The sequence below is a fragment of the Pecten maximus genome, chromosome 5 (assembly GCF_902652985.1).
Source record: "Pecten maximus chromosome 5, xPecMax1.1, whole genome shotgun sequence".
NCBI classification, from domain to species: Eukaryota; Metazoa; Mollusca; class Bivalvia; order Pectinida; family Pectinidae; genus Pecten; species Pecten maximus.
In genome coordinates, this window is record NC_047019.1 from 12,874,131 (window position 1) to 12,898,648 (window position 24,518).

At 36.3% G+C, this 24,518-nt stretch overlaps 2 protein-coding genes across 10 annotated transcripts; one reads left to right on the forward strand and one right to left on the reverse strand.

The window, feature by feature from the left end:
- Positions 1 to 4,176: 4,176 nt before the first annotated feature.
- Positions 4,177 to 10,498, forward strand: LOC117327206. 2 transcript variants are annotated; one of them, XM_033884066.1, is made up of 6 exons: positions 4,177 to 4,430; positions 6,142 to 6,218; positions 7,004 to 7,277; positions 7,707 to 7,861; positions 8,662 to 8,902; positions 9,315 to 10,498. In XM_033884066.1, the coding sequence occupies exons 3-5, from the start codon at positions 7,011 to 7,013 to the stop codon at positions 8,816 to 8,818; spliced, it is 579 nt and encodes a 192-aa protein (XP_033739957.1). In that variant the 5' UTR covers positions 4,177 to 4,430; positions 6,142 to 6,218; positions 7,004 to 7,010; the 3' UTR covers positions 8,819 to 8,902; positions 9,315 to 10,498. The 2 variants fall into 2 exon arrangements, with proteins under 2 accessions (XP_033739957.1, XP_033739958.1); XM_033884067.1 differs by lacking the exon at positions 4,177 to 4,430 and having other exon boundaries at positions 4,987 to 6,218.
- A 5-nt stretch (positions 10,499 to 10,503) lies between these two features.
- Positions 10,504 to 16,257, reverse strand: LOC117327204. 8 transcript variants are annotated; one of them, XM_033884060.1, is made up of 8 exons: positions 16,128 to 16,257; positions 15,572 to 15,665; positions 14,782 to 14,869; positions 13,911 to 13,996; positions 13,186 to 13,359; positions 12,345 to 12,442; positions 12,072 to 12,185; positions 10,504 to 11,130 (listed from the first exon to the last, which is right to left on the reverse strand). In XM_033884060.1, exons 1-8 carry the CDS (start codon positions 16,144 to 16,146, stop codon positions 10,931 to 10,933), a joined length of 873 nt encoding a protein of 290 aa, XP_033739951.1. In that variant the 5' UTR covers positions 16,147 to 16,257; the 3' UTR covers positions 10,504 to 10,930. The 8 variants fall into 8 exon arrangements, with proteins under 8 accessions (XP_033739951.1, XP_033739950.1, XP_033739956.1 ...); XM_033884059.1 differs by lacking the exon at positions 16,128 to 16,257 and adding an exon at positions 15,960 to 16,103; XM_033884065.1 differs by lacking the exon at positions 16,128 to 16,257 and having other exon boundaries at positions 13,911 to 13,992; positions 15,572 to 16,098.
- Between the last annotated feature and the right edge of the window lie 8,261 nt (positions 16,258 to 24,518).

The window sequence follows — 24,518 nt, forward strand, 5'->3', positions numbered from 1 at the left end:
CATGTTTACACCGCGAGGACGATCTTATGGACCCCCGTCACTGGTGAGGATACATCCTGTTTTTTCTCTGTTTTATTAAAAATGCATAATGTAAATAGTCTAATGTTGTAAACATCGAATAGGTCAGTGGCATTATCAGGACAAATGTTTGCGCCAACATGCTTGAACTAATTTAGCAAAAACAGCACCGAGTAGACTGACAACCTGTCTCTAGAATATTAAAAGTACATTTTTGTACATTTGTATAAATAACAATTTTAGTGAAGTAATTTTAGCAAACTGGTGGCCAGTCTAAACATCGGTAGTGAGCATTCAGCATCGAACCAATGTAATCAATATCGGACGAATCCGAAATGCGGCCATTTCGACGACAATATCCGATGAGTTCATGATGCATCAGTAGGTAAATGATATAGATAAACTTGACCCCCAGTGGAGAGCGATAATAATCAAACTCAATGCTATTGTCAACGTATATTACCAACCATGCACAATTAAGGGCTCGGTTTCGGGATTCTGAGTAACATTGTGATATCAGTTAACAACCACAACAGTGACAACACTATACATTAAGTATCCATATACATTCTGAAACCTTATAAAAAATCGGAGTTATCGATGTATAACAAGAGGCCCATGGGCCTTAACGGTCACCTGAGTTTTGATATTATGTTTTAGCACAAGACCTTGAATGAAGGTCAAGGTCATTAATTTGAACAAACTTGGTAGCCCTTCATCCCAGCATGCTACAGACCTAATATTGGGTCTCTGAGCCTTTTGCTTATCAAGAAGATGTAATTTAAGGTTTTCGTATATTTGACACCGATACCTTGAACAAACTTTATCCCAGGATGATACAGATTTAATGTTTCGTCTCAGGTGACCTAAAAAGGATATTAGAATGTATATGAATACTTTATTTATAATGTTGTGGTTGTTAACTGATGTCATATGTTACTCAGAATAACGAAACCCAACCCCTATGCAAACATGTAGACAATCAAAATTGATATTACATGTTATTTGCTGTGGCAAGAATTGTGGCGGCGCCAACTCATTGTTCTTAAGTTAACTCTGTTATGCACTAAACACATATATAGCACATATATATAGTATGTTCTTTTGATATGACTATCAAGTTCGAATACGTTTCTTTTCATTATACCCTATAACGTCAGCCCCAGCTTATTACTCCAGTTGTGGGAGCTCAAAGTTCTACTATAACGTGGTAATGTGGAGCCGAAATAGCCAGGGTATCGCTGGCAACAGTGTCACTGCGTACACTGTTAGATGTTCAAAAACAAACTCGTCCGCATCTTAGAGTGAAGTGCGTCATTAGACTACATCTCACGAAATATCACATGGGTAATGAGACTTGGTGTGGCTTACTTATAAAACAATAAATATAGTTTTCCTAGTCATTAGAAGTAAGCCCCACACACGCTGTGTCGATCTGTGGCTAGATACTGGAGGAAAAGAGAAGTTTTATTGATAGGGCTCGTCCCACGCCTTCGGGAAAAATCAGATTGATAGATATGCCGTGTATGTCACTGAGTGTAGAATTGTAAGCTGGGCACATTGACATGGAAGTTGGGAAATATAAGTATAGCACATCATTTGCTTCTCAAAATCTTCAAAAAATTATTTATTTTACTTCCGGACTGAAGTCACTTCAAAACCACCGAGCCAGAAAAGTGATCCGGTTTATCTGAACTTTATCACAGGGTCACGTGAAGGACATTTGGCTCACTCGCTATATCTCCATGACAACAGACACACCTTCCCTGTGTCATGCCCGGGACAAGTAGAAGTGTCCATTGTAGATAATGTGTAAGATCGCTGTAGTCCGCCAACATTGGCACTTGTGACCTAGTCAGCAATTAAGTTGTGCACTGGTCAAGGTCACGTCCCTCTTGACCATGGTTATCTACAAAGTGTTTTATGAGGTCATATACAATATCTGGACATGCTGAGATATATTAGCGACTGGCTAGTTCTGGGTCACCACTGGTCAGTCATTGTAACCCACATCTTTGTTTGTGTAAAGTTTATGGCTACCTAACCGGAAAGAAAGACATTTTGCCAAAATACTAATGAAAACAACCTCTGGATAGTAATTAACTAATTACAAGTGGTCAAGTGGAGTGGTCAATAATTAATACCAGACCACTGTTACTATGCATTTTATGGACGGAATGTCTGGTATAGTGTCTTATCCATCGACAAAAGCTTCGGCAATCCTCGTCTCAGATAATATTTAGTCTAAAGATGTGGATCCGTAGCTGCATCATATAAGTCATATATTTGAAGCTCACATATTTTTAACGTTACAAAATTAAACTAAGTGGTGTCATTTGGTCTATCGGAAGTCAATCTATAAACCAATTTCAGTCATATCTTCGGAAAAGCAAGGTACTTTTCTGATGATTCGTCGAACAGTGAACGAGTGATTTTCCGATTAGTCGTGAGTCTAAACAGTCGGGAACCGTCGTTACTTTCCGTAAACTGCGGATAGTGCCGACAGCTCTGACTGATGTGGAACGAGATTTTAAAATACTGTACTACTTATATGTAATTTAGGCATGAACACTGGTCTGATAGTGTTGTCAAGGGATGGCAGTGTACCCGAGCCGGAGGCAATACACTTTTTAGCACATCAATTTCATCACTAGCTGGCTTGTCAGCGCAAACCATTTTCGGCGTCTGCGTCCGGCGTAACAACGACGTCACAATGGATTTACGTTCAATCTCGCGCCAAATTTTATGGTGCCCAAGAATAGCGGCACTATCGCTCCATTTAGGAACCTATGTGTGTGTGCTAGATGATGCACAGAAGATGTACAGCAGAGTTCATTGTTTGTATGACGTTACATGACCAATACTCTAGAGGTCATCTCCAAGTATAAATTGAACTTTATACCATCGTCAATATGAAATTATTGGAGATGAGTTTGCTTTATTGAATTTACTATATATATGTTACAATTTGTCAGAGTTTCCTTTGATCTCAACACCAGACGTTAGAAATTTGGCCGGCCAATTTCTCACACCAGATGTTTGTCCGTGGAAGTGTCAAAACATCGGCGGATACCCCAAGGTTGACCCACAGGGGCATGTCTAGTCTTATATTAAAAAATAGACAGAAATACTTATATATAAAGATATTTAATAAAAGACTAGACATGCCCTTGTGGTTGACCGCACTACGCTACTCATACGTAGTGCAATCAACCGTGGGGTATCCTATTATGGGGTTAGAGAAAACTCGGGCTTCATATAAAGCACAATTGTAAAGTTTATTTTATTAAAAGAATTTTATTTTTCGAACATGAATTAATAAAAGTCAACCCGAATCGTAACCCATATGACAAATCTGTACTCTCGATATACATCATATCCCTTTAAATCCCCAGGGTTTTCGGGACTGGATAAAATAATAATAAACAGTGACTCAATACCGTCTTCCATTTTTAATATGTTGTGTTGTTGAAATCTTTTATAACATCTAGTTACTAATTTAATTCAGGCATTACCTCGAAGATTTATGATTTTTTAAACAAACTTCTCTCTTATGAGATAAACTGGATGATAAAATTGTTGATATCATGATTTGTTATCATAGATATTTATTTTTATTGTTATTATATTCGTAAAGAAATAAAATAGCCATTTCGATACCATATCTTTTATCAGCGTTCGGATTTTCCGCCCCGAGCTGATATCTTGGTCTCGACAAGGTTCTGATAAAGTACATATATATGTACGAAAGCTATCATCTGAAAATATTATGAACGGAAATGGTCTAACTGTTAATTCATATACTGTTTAATTAAGTGTCTTACATTGATGATCAATTGTATGAATTATATTCTCGGTGAAACATAGCATTTGAAGAAACGCCCAAAAGCGGCCTGATACGGTATTTCCGTTCAATGGTTTTCTCGCGAGTGTGTACCACATAATATCCGCCGACGAATGTAGAAAAAAATGGTACTTATGGTGGCTCGTTAGGGCCAAGTATCAAATCTCGCATTCTCGCACTCTCGACCTTAGGTCGAGAACGCGAGAATGCGAAAACGCGACGGCGAGGGAGCGAAAACGCGAGATTGCGAAAGAGCGAAAACGCGAGAATGCGAAAACTCGACGGCGAGAATGCGAAAACGCGACGGCGAAAACGCGAGATTAATCTCGCACTCTCGCCGTCGCGATTTCGCTCCCTCGCCGTCGCGTTTTCGCATTCTCGCGTTCTCGACCTAAAGTCGAGAACGCGAGAACGCGAGATTAGTCATTAACGGCCGTCCTCGCACTCTCGCTCCCTCGCGTAAGGATGTTCCCATAATTTCACATGCGTATTTAACCCAAAGCGTCTGGAGGATCGGGATGCTTCACCGCGCGCCTTTACAAGATGGCTTCAACTTCTGAAAGTACAAGTAAGTACCCCTATCAAGAATTTTTTTTACATATTACACCTTTGCATTGAAAGTATTTCAACCTTCGTTGTTACTACTAGCTAAGGAATGTATTCCCTGCTATCTGGCCATAGTAAAACGACCAGAATCATTCGGGCTACTCGACCACCTGTCCACGTGGCTGGACTGATTTTTAAAATCAAACTTAAGATGTCATACCGTGTATTTAGTTCGTGTAATATTTTTCCTTAGGATTCATTGATGTGAAAAAAACTTTGTTAGATTTGTCGGTTTGAAATGACTGTTGAATAGTATGCATATATTGGCACTGACTGCCCGCAGAGGACTGCGTGCTGTGAGGCGAGGCCAAAAAAGTTAAATTAGCATTTCAAAAATCTTCTCTGCTCCCAAACAGTGGATTCAAATACGGTACTCTTCATAGATTGAAAGGTCTTATAGGCCTATTAGGTCTTTAAACAAATTGTGAATTTCATGACCCTGTCCCTTGGGTCTCGGGTTTCCCCCGGGTAGGGGCAAATTTTACTGTAGTTTATATATATATATATATAGGGAACACATAATATTTAGCATTATTTATTCAATTGCCATAGAAAATAATATAGTCTAAACCATACTAGAACTATCAGTATGGGATGGCTGTTGAATAGTACATACATTGGACATTGCACACAAGCCCCTGTGTAAATTGGCATTGTCTGACCCCCAGGGACTTGAGGGGAGGGGCGAAAAGTGCTCAAATTGACTAAAATTTGAAAAATCTTCTCTAGCTACTTCTACCTTTGGTCAGAGACATATATACATATATGTCTCTGCTTTGGTACAGTATATGGTGGATTCAACTTCCATACATGGAAGGGTCTGAAGGTCTAGTATCTTTTACCAAAATTATGAATCATGGTATGGGTCTCACATTTCTCCCTAGAGAGGGGATAAGGTATAATTAGTTCATATCACTATCAGAATTCAGGTGACCTGTCTGACCATAATAAGGCCCCTGGGCCACTTCCTTTTTCTTATTGGCAAAAACTGAAATCCGGGTTTTTTAACAGTTTGGGATCTAGGCCTAATATTAAGTATTAACCGCTCTCTTCAATATGGCGGTTCTTACAAAGTTGACAGCTACGTTTCAGACTCCTACTTCATGAATTGTCTTACAAATATGTGAGTAACTAATTGAGAGCTGTATTCAGTATTTGTTTAAGAATTGTACATTATCTGTAATAACACATTCTGTTTACAATGTCAAATGAATCTCAAAGGACTGGTAGCTCATCAACTACCATACAGTACCTTACAGACTAACCTACCACAGGGTGTATAATGTTAACACTTAAACAGGTGATGTTTGGCCTTCGATCATTGATGTACATTATCAAGCAAGTGTCCAAATATCTGGACCTGACAATTATTTACACAGATCCTCTGTGATTTATGAACTAAAATGTATAACTTGGTCAGAGCATGATAAATCTGATGAAATGTTTCAAAAAGGGTCAGCATTTAGGGGATAGTACGTTGTTTTGAGTGGCTATACTGGCAATTAGAATATGAAATTTGGTTTGAACTCGAGACCGATTGGATCAGCATTAAAAAGAATAGTGATAGTCTGGAAAGAGGAATCACAACTATAATTTTACTTGACCTTAGATTGTATATTTTTATGTTTGTCTGAAGATTGTATTAACTGCACTTTTAAGAAATTTGTTCACAGTTGAAGTTGATCCATTTGAAGTCATCCTGGAGAAGATTGGATGTGGCCATCTCACGCAATCGTTCAAAGATGACATGGTAAGAGAGTTGAGTGGATTTGATAGTAGTACATGTATATAAGAAAATGTAATATGTCCTCGAAAGGTAGATTATAACAAGATAATGAAAAACATTGCTGCAAGGCCTTTCTGCTCTCCCAGGCTACTTCAGGCGGACTAATATATATATGCAATAATTTTGTGCAATATTCCTTTAAATCGCTACATGCCACACTATAACCATATATAGCATTGTTTGAGATTTACAAATAAAACAAATTGAATATGAACATTATTTTGACATTTGGTCTAATCCAACCAGGTGAGCGATACAATCCTCGATACGATTCTTGTTAATAAAGTGTCAAATAGGAAAATTTTCTCCCACACCCCACAGGTTCTTTACTCTAGAGTCTAGGTAAGAGATGAAATTGGTTTTGCTCTACCTATAAAATGTATAGAAAATTATTGACTGATTCAGTATCGTCACTCTAGGTTCTGCATTTCTTAATAATATTTTGATGAAGGTACATGTATATACACAGAATATCTCAGACATGTTCTTTTTTGTATCAGCCAGGTTCCAAGGTCAATGTTGAGGTCACAGTTGCTCCTGTATAACCTTATAAAATCCTCAATCATCAGTTTTTCATACAATTCATGTTTTAATATTTCAGTGACACTTTCAAATTAGTGGAAGGGTATTCATGCATATTAAAAGCTATTTTCTAGCCGCAGATCAGATTCTTTTTCTTTTAAAAGTTCAGTTTGTAATCATTTCATTGGTCCACCAATCCATCAATAGATATTTTTTTCATGTTTCAGAGGTCTTATGGCAGAGATATGTGGGAAAATTTTTCAGGGTCAGGAAGGGCAGAACTTTTTTCGGCATGACCTTGAAAAATTATCTCAAGGATTCTATGAACTGTCAGGCAAACTGGTTGCCTTTTCCCTCCTCCATGGTGGGCCAAGTATACCAGTTCTCCATCCAGCTGTTGCAAATGTTGTGTTAGATGGAGAGGTTGCTATGGAGACAGAAACATTGCCCTTGTTGGAGGATTGTATTTTCGACTGGGAAACCAGAGAGAAATTAATTCTGGTGAGTTGATATGATCTACATAATAAATCAGTAAACTTGGCTCATTTAACAATGTAGTATACTGGGTTAAGCAACACAGTCTTCTTTTTTAAGCAAATAAATGTACAAATTGGGATAAGTCAATTTTCGTCAAAAAATCATCTACTTCTTTTATAATTTGAATAACCTTCATCCTCATCAATATCTTCTTCATGCTGGCGGGGACTTCAAATTTACTTTATGTGCATATTCATTCCACCTGAACATGTGAATATTGTAGTATGATTACCTTAAATTCGAACTTTGTTGAACGTCATCCTTGAAAACCATTTCTAGAACACTGATACTGGAGTATAATAAATATAAAAATATGATTTTGCCAGTATAGGTACATTGAGTGGTGTGCTATAAAACGTTCTTACATAAATAATGTTTTTTTTTTCTTTTTAGTTGCAGAATACACTTGATGAAAAGCAGTACCACAATCAACTGGATAAAATCAGTGACTGGTGCTTGGAACAGAGTTTGTCTATCTCTAATTTTAGACATTTTGAGAAAAAACAACAACTAATGGACATCCTCAAAAAAAATGAAATTTTCTACCGGTAAGTCAGAGCCAAATGTTTTCCAGCTAAATTAAAAAAAAAAAATGCAAAATAATTCTGATGATTCAAATATTATAAAGTCCATGGTAAACAGTGAAGCTGCGGAAGGGGGGAGACTATAGTTTTCCTCATCAGCTCTCTGTACGTACATAACGCCAAAAGTTGACAGTGCTTCAACCCTTGAGTGATATTGATCAAACTGAACACTATTCAAAAAGGAAGATAATTTTTCACACATGAAGTTTCAGGGATGTCGGGTCACTCACGTGCGGTTAGTTCAATTCATTTTGACAGTCAGTGTGTATAGAGTCCTTGGTAAGAACTTGTGTCAGGCATGGTCAACTGTAGACAAGAGAGGCAATTATAATTTTCCTAAAATTCAACATAATTTCTATCAAAATTCAGACGCTATAAGTTCTTGAATTTTTAGCTCACATGGTCTAAAGGACCAAGGTGACCTTATGCCATACCGTGGCTTCCAGCGTTGGTCTGTCTGTCAACAATAACCTTTGTATGTTGATATATATTGATAAGATCTTCGAGTTTGAAAATGGAAATGATTCAAAAGTAATCTAAAGAGTTATTGCCCTTGGTAATACTATTAATATTAGCTCACTGGTTATGAGTAACCCTGAGCTAATGCTGTACCCCACTGCCTGCGTCCATGTCGGCGTCCCACCCCAAAGTGAATATAATCCACCATAGTTTCCTTACATGGATAGTAACATACATATATATTGACCTTGTATAGGCATACAACAGAAATATGCACATGTATCAATGTGTCTATTACATTTCAGAGTCCAGTCAGAATTTTTTCAGTTCAGGAATGGATTGAACAAAGTGGGAAGACTGCTAGATGCAGTCCAACTGGCCCCAAAGTCTTTTCTTCATCTCTTCACCCAGACCAGCAAAGCTCTACGGTTCAGAGACATCGGGGGGAGCTTTATAAGGTGAACTGGAGTCCTGATGGATCCAACAATAAGAGGCAGGAGGAACAGGCTTTGTATTGTCTAGAAGCTTTTCTTGCCTATTCAGAAGGTTATTTACATTATGAACACATACCATTTGTATCTATAATGGCATATAGATTTTAGTGTAGAATATTCTGCCAGACCAAAATGTGTTTCAGAATACAAACTTTCACCAGCTTTAAAATTCAAGCTATAAATTGAAAACTTAATCCGAGCTGCTCAATATTTAAATGGTTATATTGCATTACAGTGTATAGTTGATCTGTATGTTCAGCTGCAAAACATGAATTTGTTTAATGAACTGATGATCTTTAAGCAATGAAACATTGAGGGTATGTTTGTATTGTTTGAAAGATTTCTATATAAGTATCACATGCCCTGTATTCTGCAAAATGTTTTTTATGATATTTATGTAGCAATTGATACATGTATTAGAAAAATATATCTGTGACAATAGTATCTTTAATTTTTTCTCTCAGGGGGATCCACAGGGATTTCATTAGACGAGGTGTTATCCTTTTGGACTGGAGCAGCAAGCATTCCTCCACTAGGATTTGAAAAATCTCTGGAAGTGTCCTTTGGAAGCACTAAACAATTTCCAACAGCCCACACCTGTGCCCTTATATTAACAATATGGCGTTGTTTCGATGATCCTGACGAGTTTCAGGATACAATTACAAAAGCAATAAAATGGGCAGGAGGTTTTAATCTTGTTTGACAATCAAAACGTTTTCATGACAGCAAAGTTTCTTAGATTTTAAAATTGTGTTCAAGGCTTTCATTGCATGTTGTGCCAATTTTTTTTAGATGTATAGCAGCTAACCTCAAGTGAAGAACATTTATTTAGGCCCCTGCCGGTGAAACTGGAGATCAATGTATTTGTCTCCGTCGTCTGTCTGTTTGTCCGGAAGTTGGCTTCCTGGCAAAACTTGAGTGAGAAGTGATGAATGATACAAAGTGGGATTGAATCTGTGGTCAAAATGTCAACTATGAGATCACTGTTACTGAATAGACTTACTACTTAATAGATATGTATGGTCAAATTGATAACTTCAATATTAGTCGTCTGATTAATATTTTGTAATGGCATTAAGGGAATTATGAAGCAAAGTTTATAAGAAACAAATTGAGAACCAACTGACCTGTGGTCATGTAAAGGTGAAGGTCACTGGTTCAAGATTAGATTTCGCATTTTGTGGAAGATAAGATTTTAAGACATGAAGAAAAGTATGTCAGAATGACACAATAAGTCAACTAACCTAGGGTCAACAAGTGTTATAACCTGTTGGTTGAATCCCTCTACCCAACATTAAATTAGGAGACAAATGTGTATAGTTTGCAATCTGATTTCGCATGTTGTCATTTTCCATAAGCTTTTCCTTTAAAAATAGCTTTTAAATCATGGACTCATTTCAATTTAATCAAATGCGATTGCGCAACAGATCCAGTTTATATTACACACATTAGGTTCAACGTGGTAAGACTGGATATAATTTCAATTACATGCTATTTTCAATGATTTAGAGAATTTTACTGACAATTTCATTTGATTCCAATGCAGTGTCTTCAGTTGTTTACAAGAAAGGATGAACATTAATATTCTGAGTGTTAGCTTCTTTCTTTGATTGATGTTCAAATCAAATAAAAAATAAATTTGGAAGATTTAGCTCATGTTATTTCTTTATTAAGTCATCTGACCTATTGGGCCTGTACCATGCTGATGCAAAGCCCCACCATGTTGTTTAATTGAATGACTTTGACCCACTTTCAAGGTGACTGGGGTCAAAAAGGCTATGATATTTAAAAAAAAATAACCTAGGTACATATATATAGAGACCTGATGTTGGGCCTGTAGCTTGCTGGGATGGAGGAATACCAATTTTATTCAAATGAATAAGCTTGACCTACTTTTAAGGTCACATGTATCCAACATTTCAACCATTATGGGTTATACTACTTTTTGAAGTTTGACATACTCAATGTAGTCCGATAACCATTTAAGGTCCTTTGGGCCTCTTGTTTTTGTTAATCTTTAAAGTTTTTGAGGATAAACTATTATTGTCACAATCCTCATCACATTGTCAACTTATCCAATCTATATCTTTTGTAACATCCATTGGAACAGTTCCTTTGCATCTTCAGAATTTATAGGCTCACTCCTTCTACCTTCAAGCAAAATAGACGTGAAGTGTTCCTTCATCTCCTCTGTGCATCCATAGCAGCTTGGATAACTACAGAAACTCTTCAAGGACTCCACATCACTTAATTTCACTGAAAATTTGTAATCCACTGTCCCTAAAACATAACATTATGATATACATGTAATATATGGTAATCAAAATTTTAAAATTAAGATTGGCATTGAAAGCAAAAGCGGGAGGCTTGTGTACCTTGCCAAGTATATATTCATCTGACAATGCAGAGTTGAAATGAAATAATACAAATTGTTAAAATTGATAAAATCATAATTATAGGCAATAAACTAGAAACAATGTTGGTGTCCTAGGTAAGAATTGAAAATTTCAAATAAAGTATCAATGATCTAATTGTAAAAAGGATCATATTGTATCTCCCTGGGGTAAAATGGGGACCACAGGGGGGTTACACCAACAACTTTTATTTTGTAACTTAAAATAATCTTCATCGATTCTAAAACTGGACATAAACTTTTATATACAATATCATTATATATATAATATTTCATTTATATGTAATCACTTTTCCTGCCACATCACCTAGTCCAACTCATTGGGATTAAGTTTCCCATTTCACATCACAGAATTCAGTATTGCCAAGACACAATGCATTACACATCCTCATATTATGTGAATAAAGATGCAAGACATTTATTTCCTTATATATGGTAAACTGATTCCTCCCTGTGGACAAATGGGGAGTTCCATGGGCTCAGCCTGAACAATTTTTAGAGATAGCATTTCTAGAACTTATGGATTTTAAAGATTGAGAAGTTTAACCCTTTGGAACTTTTAGGCCACAACACTATGTCTCTGGCTATTAGGAACCTTATTTTAACAAAGATGAATTCCTTCTGGTTCTAGCAAAGTTTCATTAAAATTCATTATTAAATTAGTTAATGTACCACTAGTAAAGTATTATTATTTATGAAACACATATATGAAGGCTTGGAATGGTAGACGAACAATGTCGATGACCCTTTGGGTTAAGATTACCTAAATTAAATTAAAAAAAAATTGTAACAAAAAATTTAACAATACCGTATAGCTCAGGGTGTAGATACATCATCTCTGGTTTTCCAGAAGGACACTCCTCTGGTTGTCTGGTAAGTATACACCTTGGAACTCCTAAATCATTTTGATTAAGAAACAAAACTGAAAGTAAATTATACCAATGCTAATGAGGAAGGAATCTATTTTGTGTCACCTGAGACATATAGGTATCACTTTGGCGGCAAGGGTGTTGGCTTTTGCATTACTTTAAATTGTTAAAATACATGATGAATGTTCACCTTAAAGTTTTGCTTTACATACCATGTATCTCTTCTACAAAATCTAGAAAGTATGAGGCAACCACTCTTGGGTCATTGTTGGTTCTGGCAACTTTTAACCATAAGACACGTCGTGAAAATCTGTAATATTAAATATTTACAACTTTTACAATTGAAACAAGAGCAATTTCAAATACAATTCATGAAACTTAGGTTTCATTCCAAATTAATATCAAATAACCTATGGCAATATTTTATGATTTTTTTCCTGTTATATGCAGTTTGATCTTGAATTAAAAGAAGACTTAGTCAAGAATTTAATTGTATAGGAATACTCAGATACTAACTCATTATTACTATGCATTAAAACTTCAAAGTTACTATATAAACCATAATGATACTTATTTCAAACTAGATAAGAAAGATATTGCTGCACACCATTAAATGAACTTTAATTGAGTACGGTATGATATTTTCCCTGCTTTTCTCTCTCCCATTTCTATGTTAACAGTCATGCCAATAGGAATAACATCATATTGTGACATAATAACTAGATTAATAGAACGATTGAATCAAGATGGTCTGTCTATTGGTCACTTTTATCACAATCAGTCTAAAAACTATCATACATACATGTATCTTGGTACAGATCACAAAAAGAAACCAAGGGAGTTCCTATATATACATGTTATGCAACTAGAGAAATATACATGCTGCCCTCCAAGAGAAAAAAATAACTTACCACTTGTTTGCCTTTTCAAATCGCCCAATGAATAACAATAACTGTTTAGGGTTAAACAAGAGATCAAGAGCAAAGGGGGATTTGAACAGTCATATTAAAAGAAGTTTAATTAAGATACTGAAATGTTCACAGACTTTGTCACCCACAGATGGCTCCATGTATGGCTAATCCAAAAGGCTTCAATTTGTCATACCCATCTATATGGACCAGGAAGTTGGGCCCCTTGTTGTAGTATGTCCTCCTGATCAGGCAGTGATGTGTCCTAAGCTCCACACCTTTTGGGTCAATTTGCCTAAGAATGCTAGATACTGATTTTCTGTAAAAATAAAGTCAACAACAGGATTAGTGTAAAATATCAGTCTACAACATTTAGCAATATCATACAATATATGTACTACATTGTATATCAAAGTCAGATAACATTAACACTTTTCTGGAAGCTCTGAAAGATAAAATACGGGCCAGACGGATAGTAAAAACATGGATACTCTAAGAGGCTAATGAATAAGATCCCGCAACATAGAAGTGATTCTGAGGCATATTTACTTACATGGTACAGTCAAACAACCTTAATCATTACTCAAGATGTTATGGTAATAAAAAAGTGTGAGTAATCAAGAAAGTTGTATGCGACACAGGGCCAGGGAATTAGTTACAGGTCTACATGTATTTGGACCTAAATCCTAGTGTTTATCATAAATTTTAAGACGTCTTAAATGCCTGGATAAAGAACTTTTCCTTGTTTGTTATGATGTCATGAATGTGGAAGTATATAATTCAAACAGATACAAAGAAGTGTTTTATCTCACTGAATTTGTAGGATTAAATTATAATCAATGAAAAAGGTTAAATGATTTTAGTATTTACCTTCCAACTGCCATGCCATGCTTTGTCAAAAGTCTCTTAGTCAGGCTGCGGTATCCCAGGTTTTGACCACTGCCTTTTCTTTCTTCCTTAAATTAACAATATATTATCATACACTGTTGCCTTGAATTGGAAGATACATTATTTAAAATTACAAACGTTTATCAAAACATGTACCTTCATGAATATACCATTGTATGACAATGCTGCTATAGTAGTATACTATTGCATCACCAAAGTCAGTTTTCTATAGTGAAGAATTTTTTTTCGTAATCTTTATTCTTTTTTTATCAAGTTTATAACAATGCAAACATGTCATACATAGACAATTTAACTTTCACACATTTTCATTCACCAATGAATCTTCATTCATAATTAATTTCAGAATTGCCTGTGATTGTGTCGAATTGACCTACAGACACAGAGAGAGAGAAAGTTGTGCCAACAAGTTCAAGGGAGTAAACATTGTATGCATTTAAAAGTAAAAGTTTCAAAAAAAGGGTTTAAGAATTATTAATTAAATTTTCCCATTTTTTTCATTCAATATTAAATTTTGATAAAAAATAATTCACCTTTCTTACCGCAATATATTTCTGAGTATAATATGTAAATAGAAAATTGATTGGAAACAGTATCATTTGTTAAACAGACCATTATAGTCTAAACTGTCAGTGATATACTGACCAGGTACATGCTTATATTATCTTTACATATATCTAAGTACATGTTTATAACAGGTGGGTCTATTGGCATGGTACACCTAGAAAGAATCATGATCTTGACTTACATGTACAAATGATCTGACATATTAAAAATAAGGGACAAATATTAACTATAGTAATTGATCTGAAGGTCTAGGTGTCAACTGAACTACCTGAATTGCCGTAACAATTTCTTGTGTACTCCATCTTCCACGTTGCCTCAAACCCAGTCTCCTCAAGTGTCTTTTTATTGAACGACTACTACAAGGCGTATCAGAATACATATCATTTTAAAAGTGTAAAATAATATAAGAAACACAACAAATCTGTATTGCAGATATATGTCGATCGGATCTACAACTACATGCATAAACAAAGCAGTGACCAGATCCTAGTACAGATTATTTATTTGAATATATATGATAAACTTATGATAAACTATATATTTATTTGAATATATGTGATAAACTTATGATAAATATATATGATAAACTTATGATATACATGATAAACTTATTTTGGGGGTCCCAAACTTAATAAAACAAAGTTAATAATTAACTAAATTATTATACTTTAAAGGTTTTTTATTCTTATATAATTACTTAAAATAATTACATTGCTAACTTTTGCAAGAACTGAAACATGCAATATCTCTTGAAATCAGCAATAGAAATTTATGCAAATATTAAGCCTATCAGAGGGAAGAGCAAAATATTCTTTACATGTATGTGAAATTTCAATAAATTCGAATTCCATTGAAGTCAAAAAAAAATTTAATTAAAAATTAGGTGCCTATATCTATATTTTTCATAAAGATTAATTTTCATTACATTCTAAAATCTTACATGTTCAACATGTTTTGTGTGACACACATACATGTACCTTTTTTTCTATATTCTGTTTTATATCCTTAAACATAATACATGTATACATTACAAGCTAGTGCATATTAGGCCCACTTACCTCATACTAATTCCTTTATAGTGCAGCTTTGTTTGCATTTCCAAATTGGTGTAATCTTTGAAGAACAAATCCCTCAATATATCATCCCTGGTATCTATATTTCCATAACAAATAAATATCATTAATTAAATCCATTAAAACAAAACCAATGTTGATTTGAAAAGAAAGTTTATTGATATGATTTTTGACATAGGTTTTGTTTTAATGGATTTTGCCCCTTTAATTCGGGCTTTCCGCCGCCCATACGTGGGATCGAAATAAAAAAAAAAGTTTAATTAGAGTCTAGTCTAGCCCTCGGTCTGATACAGTCACATGCCTCAATGTACACCTCAATTATCTGAAGTAATAAGCTAACAATTTAAACGTTGTCTATAAGAATGTAACCTACCGTACATGCCCTTTCCGCCGCCCATACCCACGCATCTCCATCACCCACCGACATATAGTATATACACAGCAGACCTGTCATGATTAGGTTCTATCTATTACCGTATACACGTTTGTCATCAAACAACGATTTATTCATGAAAACAACAGTATAAAGTCTAACACTTACCTTCGAAACTCGAAGCCATTTTATTTGCCGAATCGAATCCCCGATCCTCCAGACGCTTTGAGTTAAACACGCATGTGAAATTATGGGAACTTCCTTACGCGAGGGAGCGAGAGTGCGAGGACGGCCGTTAATGACTAATCTCGCGTTCTCGCGTTCTCGACTTAAGGTCGAGAACGCGAGAATGCGAAAACGCGACGGCGAGGGAGCGAAATCGCGACGGCGAGAGTGCGAGATTAATCTCGCATTTTCGCCGTCGAGTTTTCGCATTCTCGCGTTTTCGCTCTTTCGCAATCTCGCGTTTTCGCTCCCTCGCCGTCGCGTTTTCGCATTCTCGCGTTCTCGACCTAAGGTCGAGAGTGCGAGAATGCGAGATTTGATACTTGGCCCTAACGAGCCACCATAGGTACTTAATATGTAACATATCTTATCACATTAAAAAAATCTATTTCAGTTCTTCTTGTCAAAACTTATATCTAGCTAAAACGAAACAAACAAAATCTACATATCTTTCGGAATCACAACGCCGAGCGTTATTCCGACCTTGCTTTTAGTTTATCACTTAGAAGTACACCGGAAATCACGCCCAGTGTGACGTAGTTATTTCTCGTACACCCATCAGTTTTCTAATAAAAAATACCCAACTTCATCAATCTGGAGTAAAATTAATTTCTATTTGATATGGGGAATGACGCAAGTTAATATCAGGAAACAAAATCCATACTCGGCCAGTGAGAGAAAAAGATAAACTTGTATTGTAAGGGTAGACGATGTGTTGTTTGAGCTCTATCTGTATGAAAGAACAATGGGCGATTTTGTTGTTTAGGATTTGTCGGTGTGAATAAACAACGGGCGATGTTAGTTGTTTAGGATTGGTCAGAATAAACAACGGGCGATGTAAGTTGTTTAGGATTTGTCGGTGTGAATAAACAACGGGCGATGTTAGTTGTTTAGGATTTGTCGGTGTGAATAAACCACGGGCGATGTTAGTTGTTTAGGATTTGTCGGTGTGAATAAACAACGGGCGATGTTAGTTGTTTAGGATTTGTCGGTGTGAATAAACCACGGGCGATGTTAGTTGTTTAGGATTTGTCGGTGTGAATAAACCACGGGCGATGTTAGTTGTTTAGGATTTGTCGTTCAGAATAAACAATGGGCGATGTTAGTTGTTTAGGATTTGTCGTGTGAATAAACAACGGGCGATGTTAGTTGTTTAGGATTTGTCGGTGTGCATAAACCACGGGCGATGTTAGTTGTTTAGGATTTGTCGGTGTGAATAAACCACGGGCGATGTTAGTTGTTTAGAATTTGTCGGTGTGAATAAACAACGGGCGATGTTAGTTGTTTAGGATTTGCCGGTTGCTTACAATTTATCTATGATGGGACAACATCCGACGATTTGTGCATAAAGGGTTAGTCTGCATGACCAAACAACTTGTAATCCCTAATGTTTGAAATCTGTCTCTGTATGGTGTAAAAAGATAACGACGGTTGTTTTCGATGTTACTGTAGGAATGAACAAAGGGTGATATAAAGGGAATGAACAATGGGAAATATAAAGGGAATGAACAATGGGAAATATAAAGGGAATGAACAATGGGAAATATAAAGGGAATGAACAATGGGTGATATAAAGGGAATGAACAATGGGCGATATAAAGGGAATGAACAATGGGCGATATAAAGGGAATGAACAATGGGCGATATAAAGGGAATTAACAATGGGTGATATAAAGGGAATGAACAATGGGCGATATAAAGTGAATGAACAATGGGTGATATAAAGGGAATGAACAATGGGCGATATAAAGGGAATGAACAATGGGTGATATAAAGGGAATGAACAATGGGCGATATAAAGGGAATGAACAATGGGTGATATAAAGGGAATTAACAATGGGTGATATAAAGGGAATTAACAATGGGCGATATAAAGGGAATTAACAATGGGTGATATAAAGGGAATGAACAATGGGCGATATAAAGTGAATGAACAATGGGCGATATAAAGGGAATTAACAATGGGTCATATAAAGGGAATGAACAATGGGCGATATAAAGGGAATGAACAATGGGCGATATAAAGGGAATTAACAATGGGTCATATAAAGGGAATGAACAATGGGCGATATAAAGTGAATGAACAATGGGCGATATAAAGGGAATGAACAATGGGCGATATAAAGTGAATGAACAATGGGTGATATAAAGGGAATGAACAATGGGCGATATAAAGGGAATGAACAATGGGTGATATAAAAGGAATGAACAATGGGCGATATAAAGGGAATGAACAATGGGCGATATAAAGGGAATGAACAATGGGCGATATAAAGGGAATGAACAATGGGTGATATAAAGGGAATGAACAATGGGCGATATAAAGGGAATGAACAATGGGTGATATGAAGGGAATGAACAATGGGTGATATAAAGGGAATGAACAATTGGCGATATAAAGGGAATGAACAATGGGCGATATAAAGGGAATGAACAATGGGCGATATAAAGGGAATGAACAATGGGCGATATAAAGGGAATGAGTGTGAAACATTAAACTTTCCCTGGATTTAGGATCCAAACCCGATGTCATTTGTTCATAATACCATGTTTGTACGAGATGCAGGTTATGCTGTTAAAAGGTAAAACATATTTTTAATCGCTGTGTATTAATCTTAACATTTTCCAGCTTGACACCGTCGATCTGGTGACATAATTTTCACTCGACAGGAGACCAACATAGGGATGGCTCTAATGAGTTTACATGTTCGTTATCACTCCTCACACATAATTATCAAAACTTTTCCACATCACGTGGATACGTTTAAATCATTCTCAGCATGTACCAGGGGATTACAGTTAACTGAGGCGACATTTGTATCCCCAAGTGACGAGTTGGTTGACACAGTAAACCGTCTTCCACACAAAATGACGTTAAACTGACCTTGACCTCATTACACAACACTCGAGTGTGTTACCACTTCATGTCCCGCATATTTTGTAGTAAGCGTTGTGGATTTCTCGATTAGCCGAGTTTGTGTCTGTGATCGCGACAAAAATCCTCACGCCCTCAGTTCAGTCCTAGAGTTGTAAATGACAAAACTATCGAGGGGAAGTAAAATACAAAAACAAGTTAAAGATTTTGCCAGCTCTTTGTTATGTAACATTTTTGTCCATTTGAAGGCTGTGCTGTCTTTATTATATTTGCTCTATACGAAAAAGTCACTCGTCATTATATCGGTAGATTCCGTAACTTGATGAAGTGTACCGGAATCAGCCGAGGTTCGCCGAACTTGTATATAATCAATAGAGGATTTGTCATCATGATCATCCCGAGGAACTGTACGCTTCAGCCATCTGTTAAATATGCACTAATTTCCGCAATGTTCAGTTTTGTTTTTGACCAAATACTCGTTTGACGTTAGCTTTGTGTGCAGAGATCATCGGGTAACAGGAGAAAACGCTAAAATTGCGTTGATCATTCCTTTAAAAATGGCGGTAACGTCACAAATAGACGAAGTCACAATTATGGTACAGATTCTCGCGCTTATTAATCCGCTAAGCCTTTTTTCAATGCGTAGAGATGTTAAATGCTTATATTTACATTCTCGACAAATTCGTTTTGTTATTTTTGAAAATTAAAATTGAGTTAGCATAAAAAATGCCAATATTCAGCGATTTCGTCAATGGGGTTCGACAAATAGAACAGCCTATGATTTCAAAATTCATTTGTCACGCGCAGATTGGCAAACAAAAAAGTGCATTGAAATAATACGAAAAAAACACAGTCTATTCAATTTTTTTTATTATTTGTGTAACAATATTGTATAAACTGTCTTTTTGATACTTTTTAATTAACATAAAAACGATTTACGTTAGTTACAAGTAGTTCCGGTGGGTGAATATATTGTTTCTCTGTGCGCAATGAAGACAGAGATGATTGATACTCGCTAATTAATACTGGTGGTGGTTCCGCTGTCACTACAACGATTCTTGTTTTAAAAAAACGTAACACAGGCGGGTGTCGTTGATTTGACCTTGATTCACAGGCGGGTGCGTCGATTTGACCTAGATTTACAGTCAGGTGTCATTGATTTGACCTAGATTCACAGGCTGGTGTCGTCGATTTGACCTAGATTTACAGTCAAGTGTCATTGATTTGACCTAGATTCACAGTCAGGTGTCATTGATTTGACCCAGATTCACAGGCGGGTGTCGTCGATTTGACCTAGATTTACAGTCAGGTGTCATTGATTTGACCCAGATTCACAGGCGGGTGTCGTCGATTTGACCTAGATTTACAGTCAGGTGTCATTGATTTTTCCTAGATTTAGAGGCGGGTGTCGTCGATTTGACCTAGATTCACAAGCGGGTTTTGTTGATGAAGCATGAGACGCTTACTCTTCTCGAACATCTGGTCTTCCCTGTAAATAGTTTGCTAGTATTTTGTCTCGTGTATCGATTTTGATTCAGAATTACGGCTTCGTTTACTAGTTCCCTTTCTATTAATTGTTTGTTAACGGATCTTGTTAACTTCATGTCAGAAAAAATCGTTGACTATCTCTTTCTTAATAACAACCAGTTTTCATGACAAAGGTGCCATCATTAGAATAAGTTAATTACATAAAAGACATTAAATAGCATTAATCTAAAATTTAATAAATAGTTGAATGCAGTAAGAATTTTGTCGATAAATTTTACAGTTACCAGATACCCCATTCGGCGATCTATCCCTTATACACCGTCCAGTATCATGTTATTCGATCGACAGAATCCTCGTATATTTGTCTGAACTGTTATATGAAACCACGAACTTATATCTATATTGGCAGGCTGTAACTGAATCGCGAATTGTGCTGCTCATGACCCCAAAAAACTACAATACATTCTGTCTAAAAATTACATTTATACCTACGTATCTCCGGGAATCCTTGACATTACATCATTATTCGGATACACGGTAATCCAAGCACCTTTTCATTATCTAGCACGATTGAAATCCAACCCTTCCATGATCTGGCACCCTTTAGGTCCGATCATTCCTGTATCTGACACGCTTTAGATCTGATCATTCATGTAACTGGCGCCCTTTAGATCCGATCATACTACGATCTTGCACCATTTAGGCCCGACCATGACCTTGCACCCTTTAGGCCCGACCATGACCTTGCAAGCATGAAATCCGACGATTACAGTATCTGGGATGATTGAGATCCGACCATTTCTTCTGGCACGCTTTAGATCCGATCATTTCACTAGCTTGCCCCTTTGTAATTCGACCATTCCATTATCCGATCACATGGGATCCAAGCGAGTCTGTTGATGGAGATCCAATGCATTCTACCCTTCATACCGTCCGATTGCGTGTTTGTATAGGTTAACTTTTTAAAGTTCTTGTTTATTTGTTTACAACCTGTACTATCTAAAACAAAATCGACGTAGTTGCTTGGTTTTATAGAAACATACCGATATTCAGATAAAGAAAATATCCCCGACGAGAAATGCTATTTGACAGAGCGATGCAGTACAGAACGAGATCATATCTGTGTTTCCTCATACACGTCTCCTCATATACATCTGTTAGTTTTCCCTTGGTTTATAACATTCAGACTTCAGCTTTGGACATAAAGATGAACTCAAGTGGATCCTCGTCACGTGATAACGTCATCAGTGACGTTTATTTGTTTTGTGCCAAGTTATTTACAGTCTGTTTTCTATACAATTCTTTCTCAATTACTCGATCACCACAAGTACACATAATACTAAAACTATCAAGTTTCCTTAGTCCTTAAATCCGCCATTTAGTCCTGTCACTCCATGGTTCCATGTCGGATATGCTCTCCGTGATTAAAAAGGGCGGGACACGAATCCACCCCAATACGGATCTGTGCCTCTGGTTGATACAGTATCGCCGAGTATCAGTTGCCATGGAGTGACTTTTGCTTAGCTGTTGACACTATCGTTCTACAACTGATTCAACGCACACTACAACTGATTCAACGCACACTACAACTGATTCAACGCACACTACAACTGATTCAACGCACTCTACAACTGATTCAACGCACTCTACAACTGATTCAACGCCGTTGTACAGCTGATTCAATGCCGTTATACAGTTAACAATGCCCTTCTACAATAGATCTAATGCACGCCACAGCTTCAATACCGTTCTACAGCTGCCAATACCGTTCTATAGACTATTCAATACCGTTCTACAGATGATTCAATACCGTTCTACAGACGATTCAATACTGTTCTACAGTTGATTCAATACCGTTCTATAGACGATTCAATACGTTCTACAATAGATTCAATGCACGCCACAGCTTCAATACCGTTCTACAGCTGCCAATACCGTTCTATAGACGATTCAATACTGTTCTACAGTTGATTCAATACCGTTCTATAGACGATTCAATACGTTCTACAGAGGATTCAAACCCGTTCTACATATGATTCAATGCCGTTCTAAAGATGATTCAATACCGTTCTACAGTTGATTCAATACCGTTCTACAGTTGATTCAATACCGTTCTACAGATGATCCAATACCGTTCTACAGTTGATTCAATACCGTTCTACAGTTGATTCAATACCGTTCTACAGATGATCCAATACCGTTCTACAGATGATTCAATACCGTTCTACAGACGATTCAATACCGTTCTACAGTTGATTCAATACCGTTCTACAGTTGATTCAATACCGTTCTACAGTTGATTCAATACCGTTCTACAGATGATTCAATACCGTTCTACAGTTGATTCAATACCGTTCTACAGTTGATTCGATACCCTTCTACAGATGATTCAATACCGCTCTACAGACGATTCAATACCGTTCTACAGATGATTCAATACCGTTCTACAGTTGATTCAATACCGTTCTACAGTTGATTCAATACCGTTCTACAGTTGATTCAATACCGCTCTACAGTTGATTCGATACCATTCTACAAAGTTGATTCAATACCATTCTACAAAGATGATTCAATACCGTTCTATAGATGATTCAATACCGTTCTATAGATGATTCAATACCCTTCTACAGTTAACCAATAACCCTCTAATCTGATATCCATATCATTTTAGGTATATTCAAGAAGCAAACAATACCCTTCGCTACTCATTTGAACGATATTTCTGCCAGGAACAAAACAGTCTTGATTACATAATCTTTCAGCTTATATAATTCATCTTGTCGATGGTTTTCTCCGTAAAACAATGTTTCAAAGGTAGTTTAATTTGGTTTAGAGATACTAGTTCAAAGCTATTGTCGGTGGTTGTTGAGTACACGAGATATTAGCAGGATAACGTGAATATTGTGCTGTAATAGTATTGCGTGCTTGTAAACAGACGGCTTTGTGGAGAGCCTTTGAATTTCAATCTTTATTGTAACTTCGTTGGTTAACGCGTTTTTAATGCCACGCGAGGCGTTATTATCTAATGTAGTTTTTCCCAGTACGTCTTAGAAATCACACAATTTTATTTCAGCATAAACTGAAATAGGTTATCATTGAGCTAGGAAGTAGGAAACATTTATTGTTTGTATCTGATTAAAAAGATATATAACTGAAAATACAGGTAAACCTTAAGGTCAATTATGAGAACTGTCAAGAAAAACCAGCACCAAGATAGACGATTGTTCATAGAAATAAAAAAAATAAAAAAAAAAAAAAAAAAAAAATATTTGAAGACACCTCTAAAGTATAGATTTTTCCTCTATAAAGATACAATTTGTTTTTGTATGTTGTATACATGTATGTTGTGATATATTGTAACAATCTTATTTTCATGGCGACTTAATTTCGCGTTTTCATGCCTAAAGACTTTTTCGCGACGAATTAATTTAGCGATTTACAGTCGTAAAAGCTTAGTGTACCTGTGAATAAATCTTTTTCTCGGCGATTAATTTTCGCGAAACTCAATCGACCGCGAGATACGCGAAAAATAATAGCACGCGAAAATAAGTTGGTTAACAGAGAATTGGTTATCATTCAACATTCGATCGGTATACAGTACGTACCTACAGCTTCTAATACAACAATTTAGTAAGAACTAGGATGTAGAATACTGACTACTGATATTATTAAGGAGCGCCATATTGGGTATTGTTCAACAACTTTGAATTTACTGTTATGTATTTGAAATACAGCCAACACCATTCCTTGACGTTCCTTAAAGTAAAGTTTTTCGAGAAGAAAGCATTATTGGATCATTCTTAAAGTCCGAGTTGCTTTTAAGTTAAAGGGGCATTCCTTCGTTCACACATCAGAAATATGCACAATTTCTATTGTTGAAATCTATGTCCGAACGATGATTATATGAGTGTTTGTGCCTACATGTAATGAAATTAACGCCAAAATGTACAGGAAAAAGGCGTATCGTATAC

What these genes read in the sequence shown, in the direction of transcription:
- LOC117327204 (XM_033884058.1), bottom strand. Translation starts at nt 15,693, where the DNA reads ATGATATTTATTTGTTATGGAAATATAGATACCAGGGATGATATATTG. An exon ending in ATACATGGAGCCATCTGTGG is followed by an intron (nt 12,443 to 13,185) that starts GTGACAAAGTCT and finishes TTAATATTACAG; the next exon opens with ATTTTCACGACGTGTCTTAT. An exon ending in TCTACACCCTGAGCTATACG is followed by an intron (nt 11,131 to 12,071) that starts GTATTGTTAAAT and finishes GTTATGTTTTAG; the next exon opens with GGACAGTGGATTACAAATTT.
- LOC117327206 (XM_033884066.1), top strand. Translation starts at nt 7,011, where the DNA reads ATGGCAGAGATATGTGGGAAAATTTTTCAGGGTCAGGAAGGGCAGAAC. An exon ending in CCAGAGAGAAATTAATTCTG is followed by an intron (nt 7,278 to 7,706) that starts GTGAGTTGATAT and finishes TTTTCTTTTTAG; the next exon opens with TTGCAGAATACACTTGATGA. An exon ending in AAAAATGAAATTTTCTACCG is followed by an intron (nt 7,862 to 8,661) that starts GTAAGTCAGAGC and finishes ATTACATTTCAG; the next exon opens with AGTCCAGTCAGAATTTTTTC.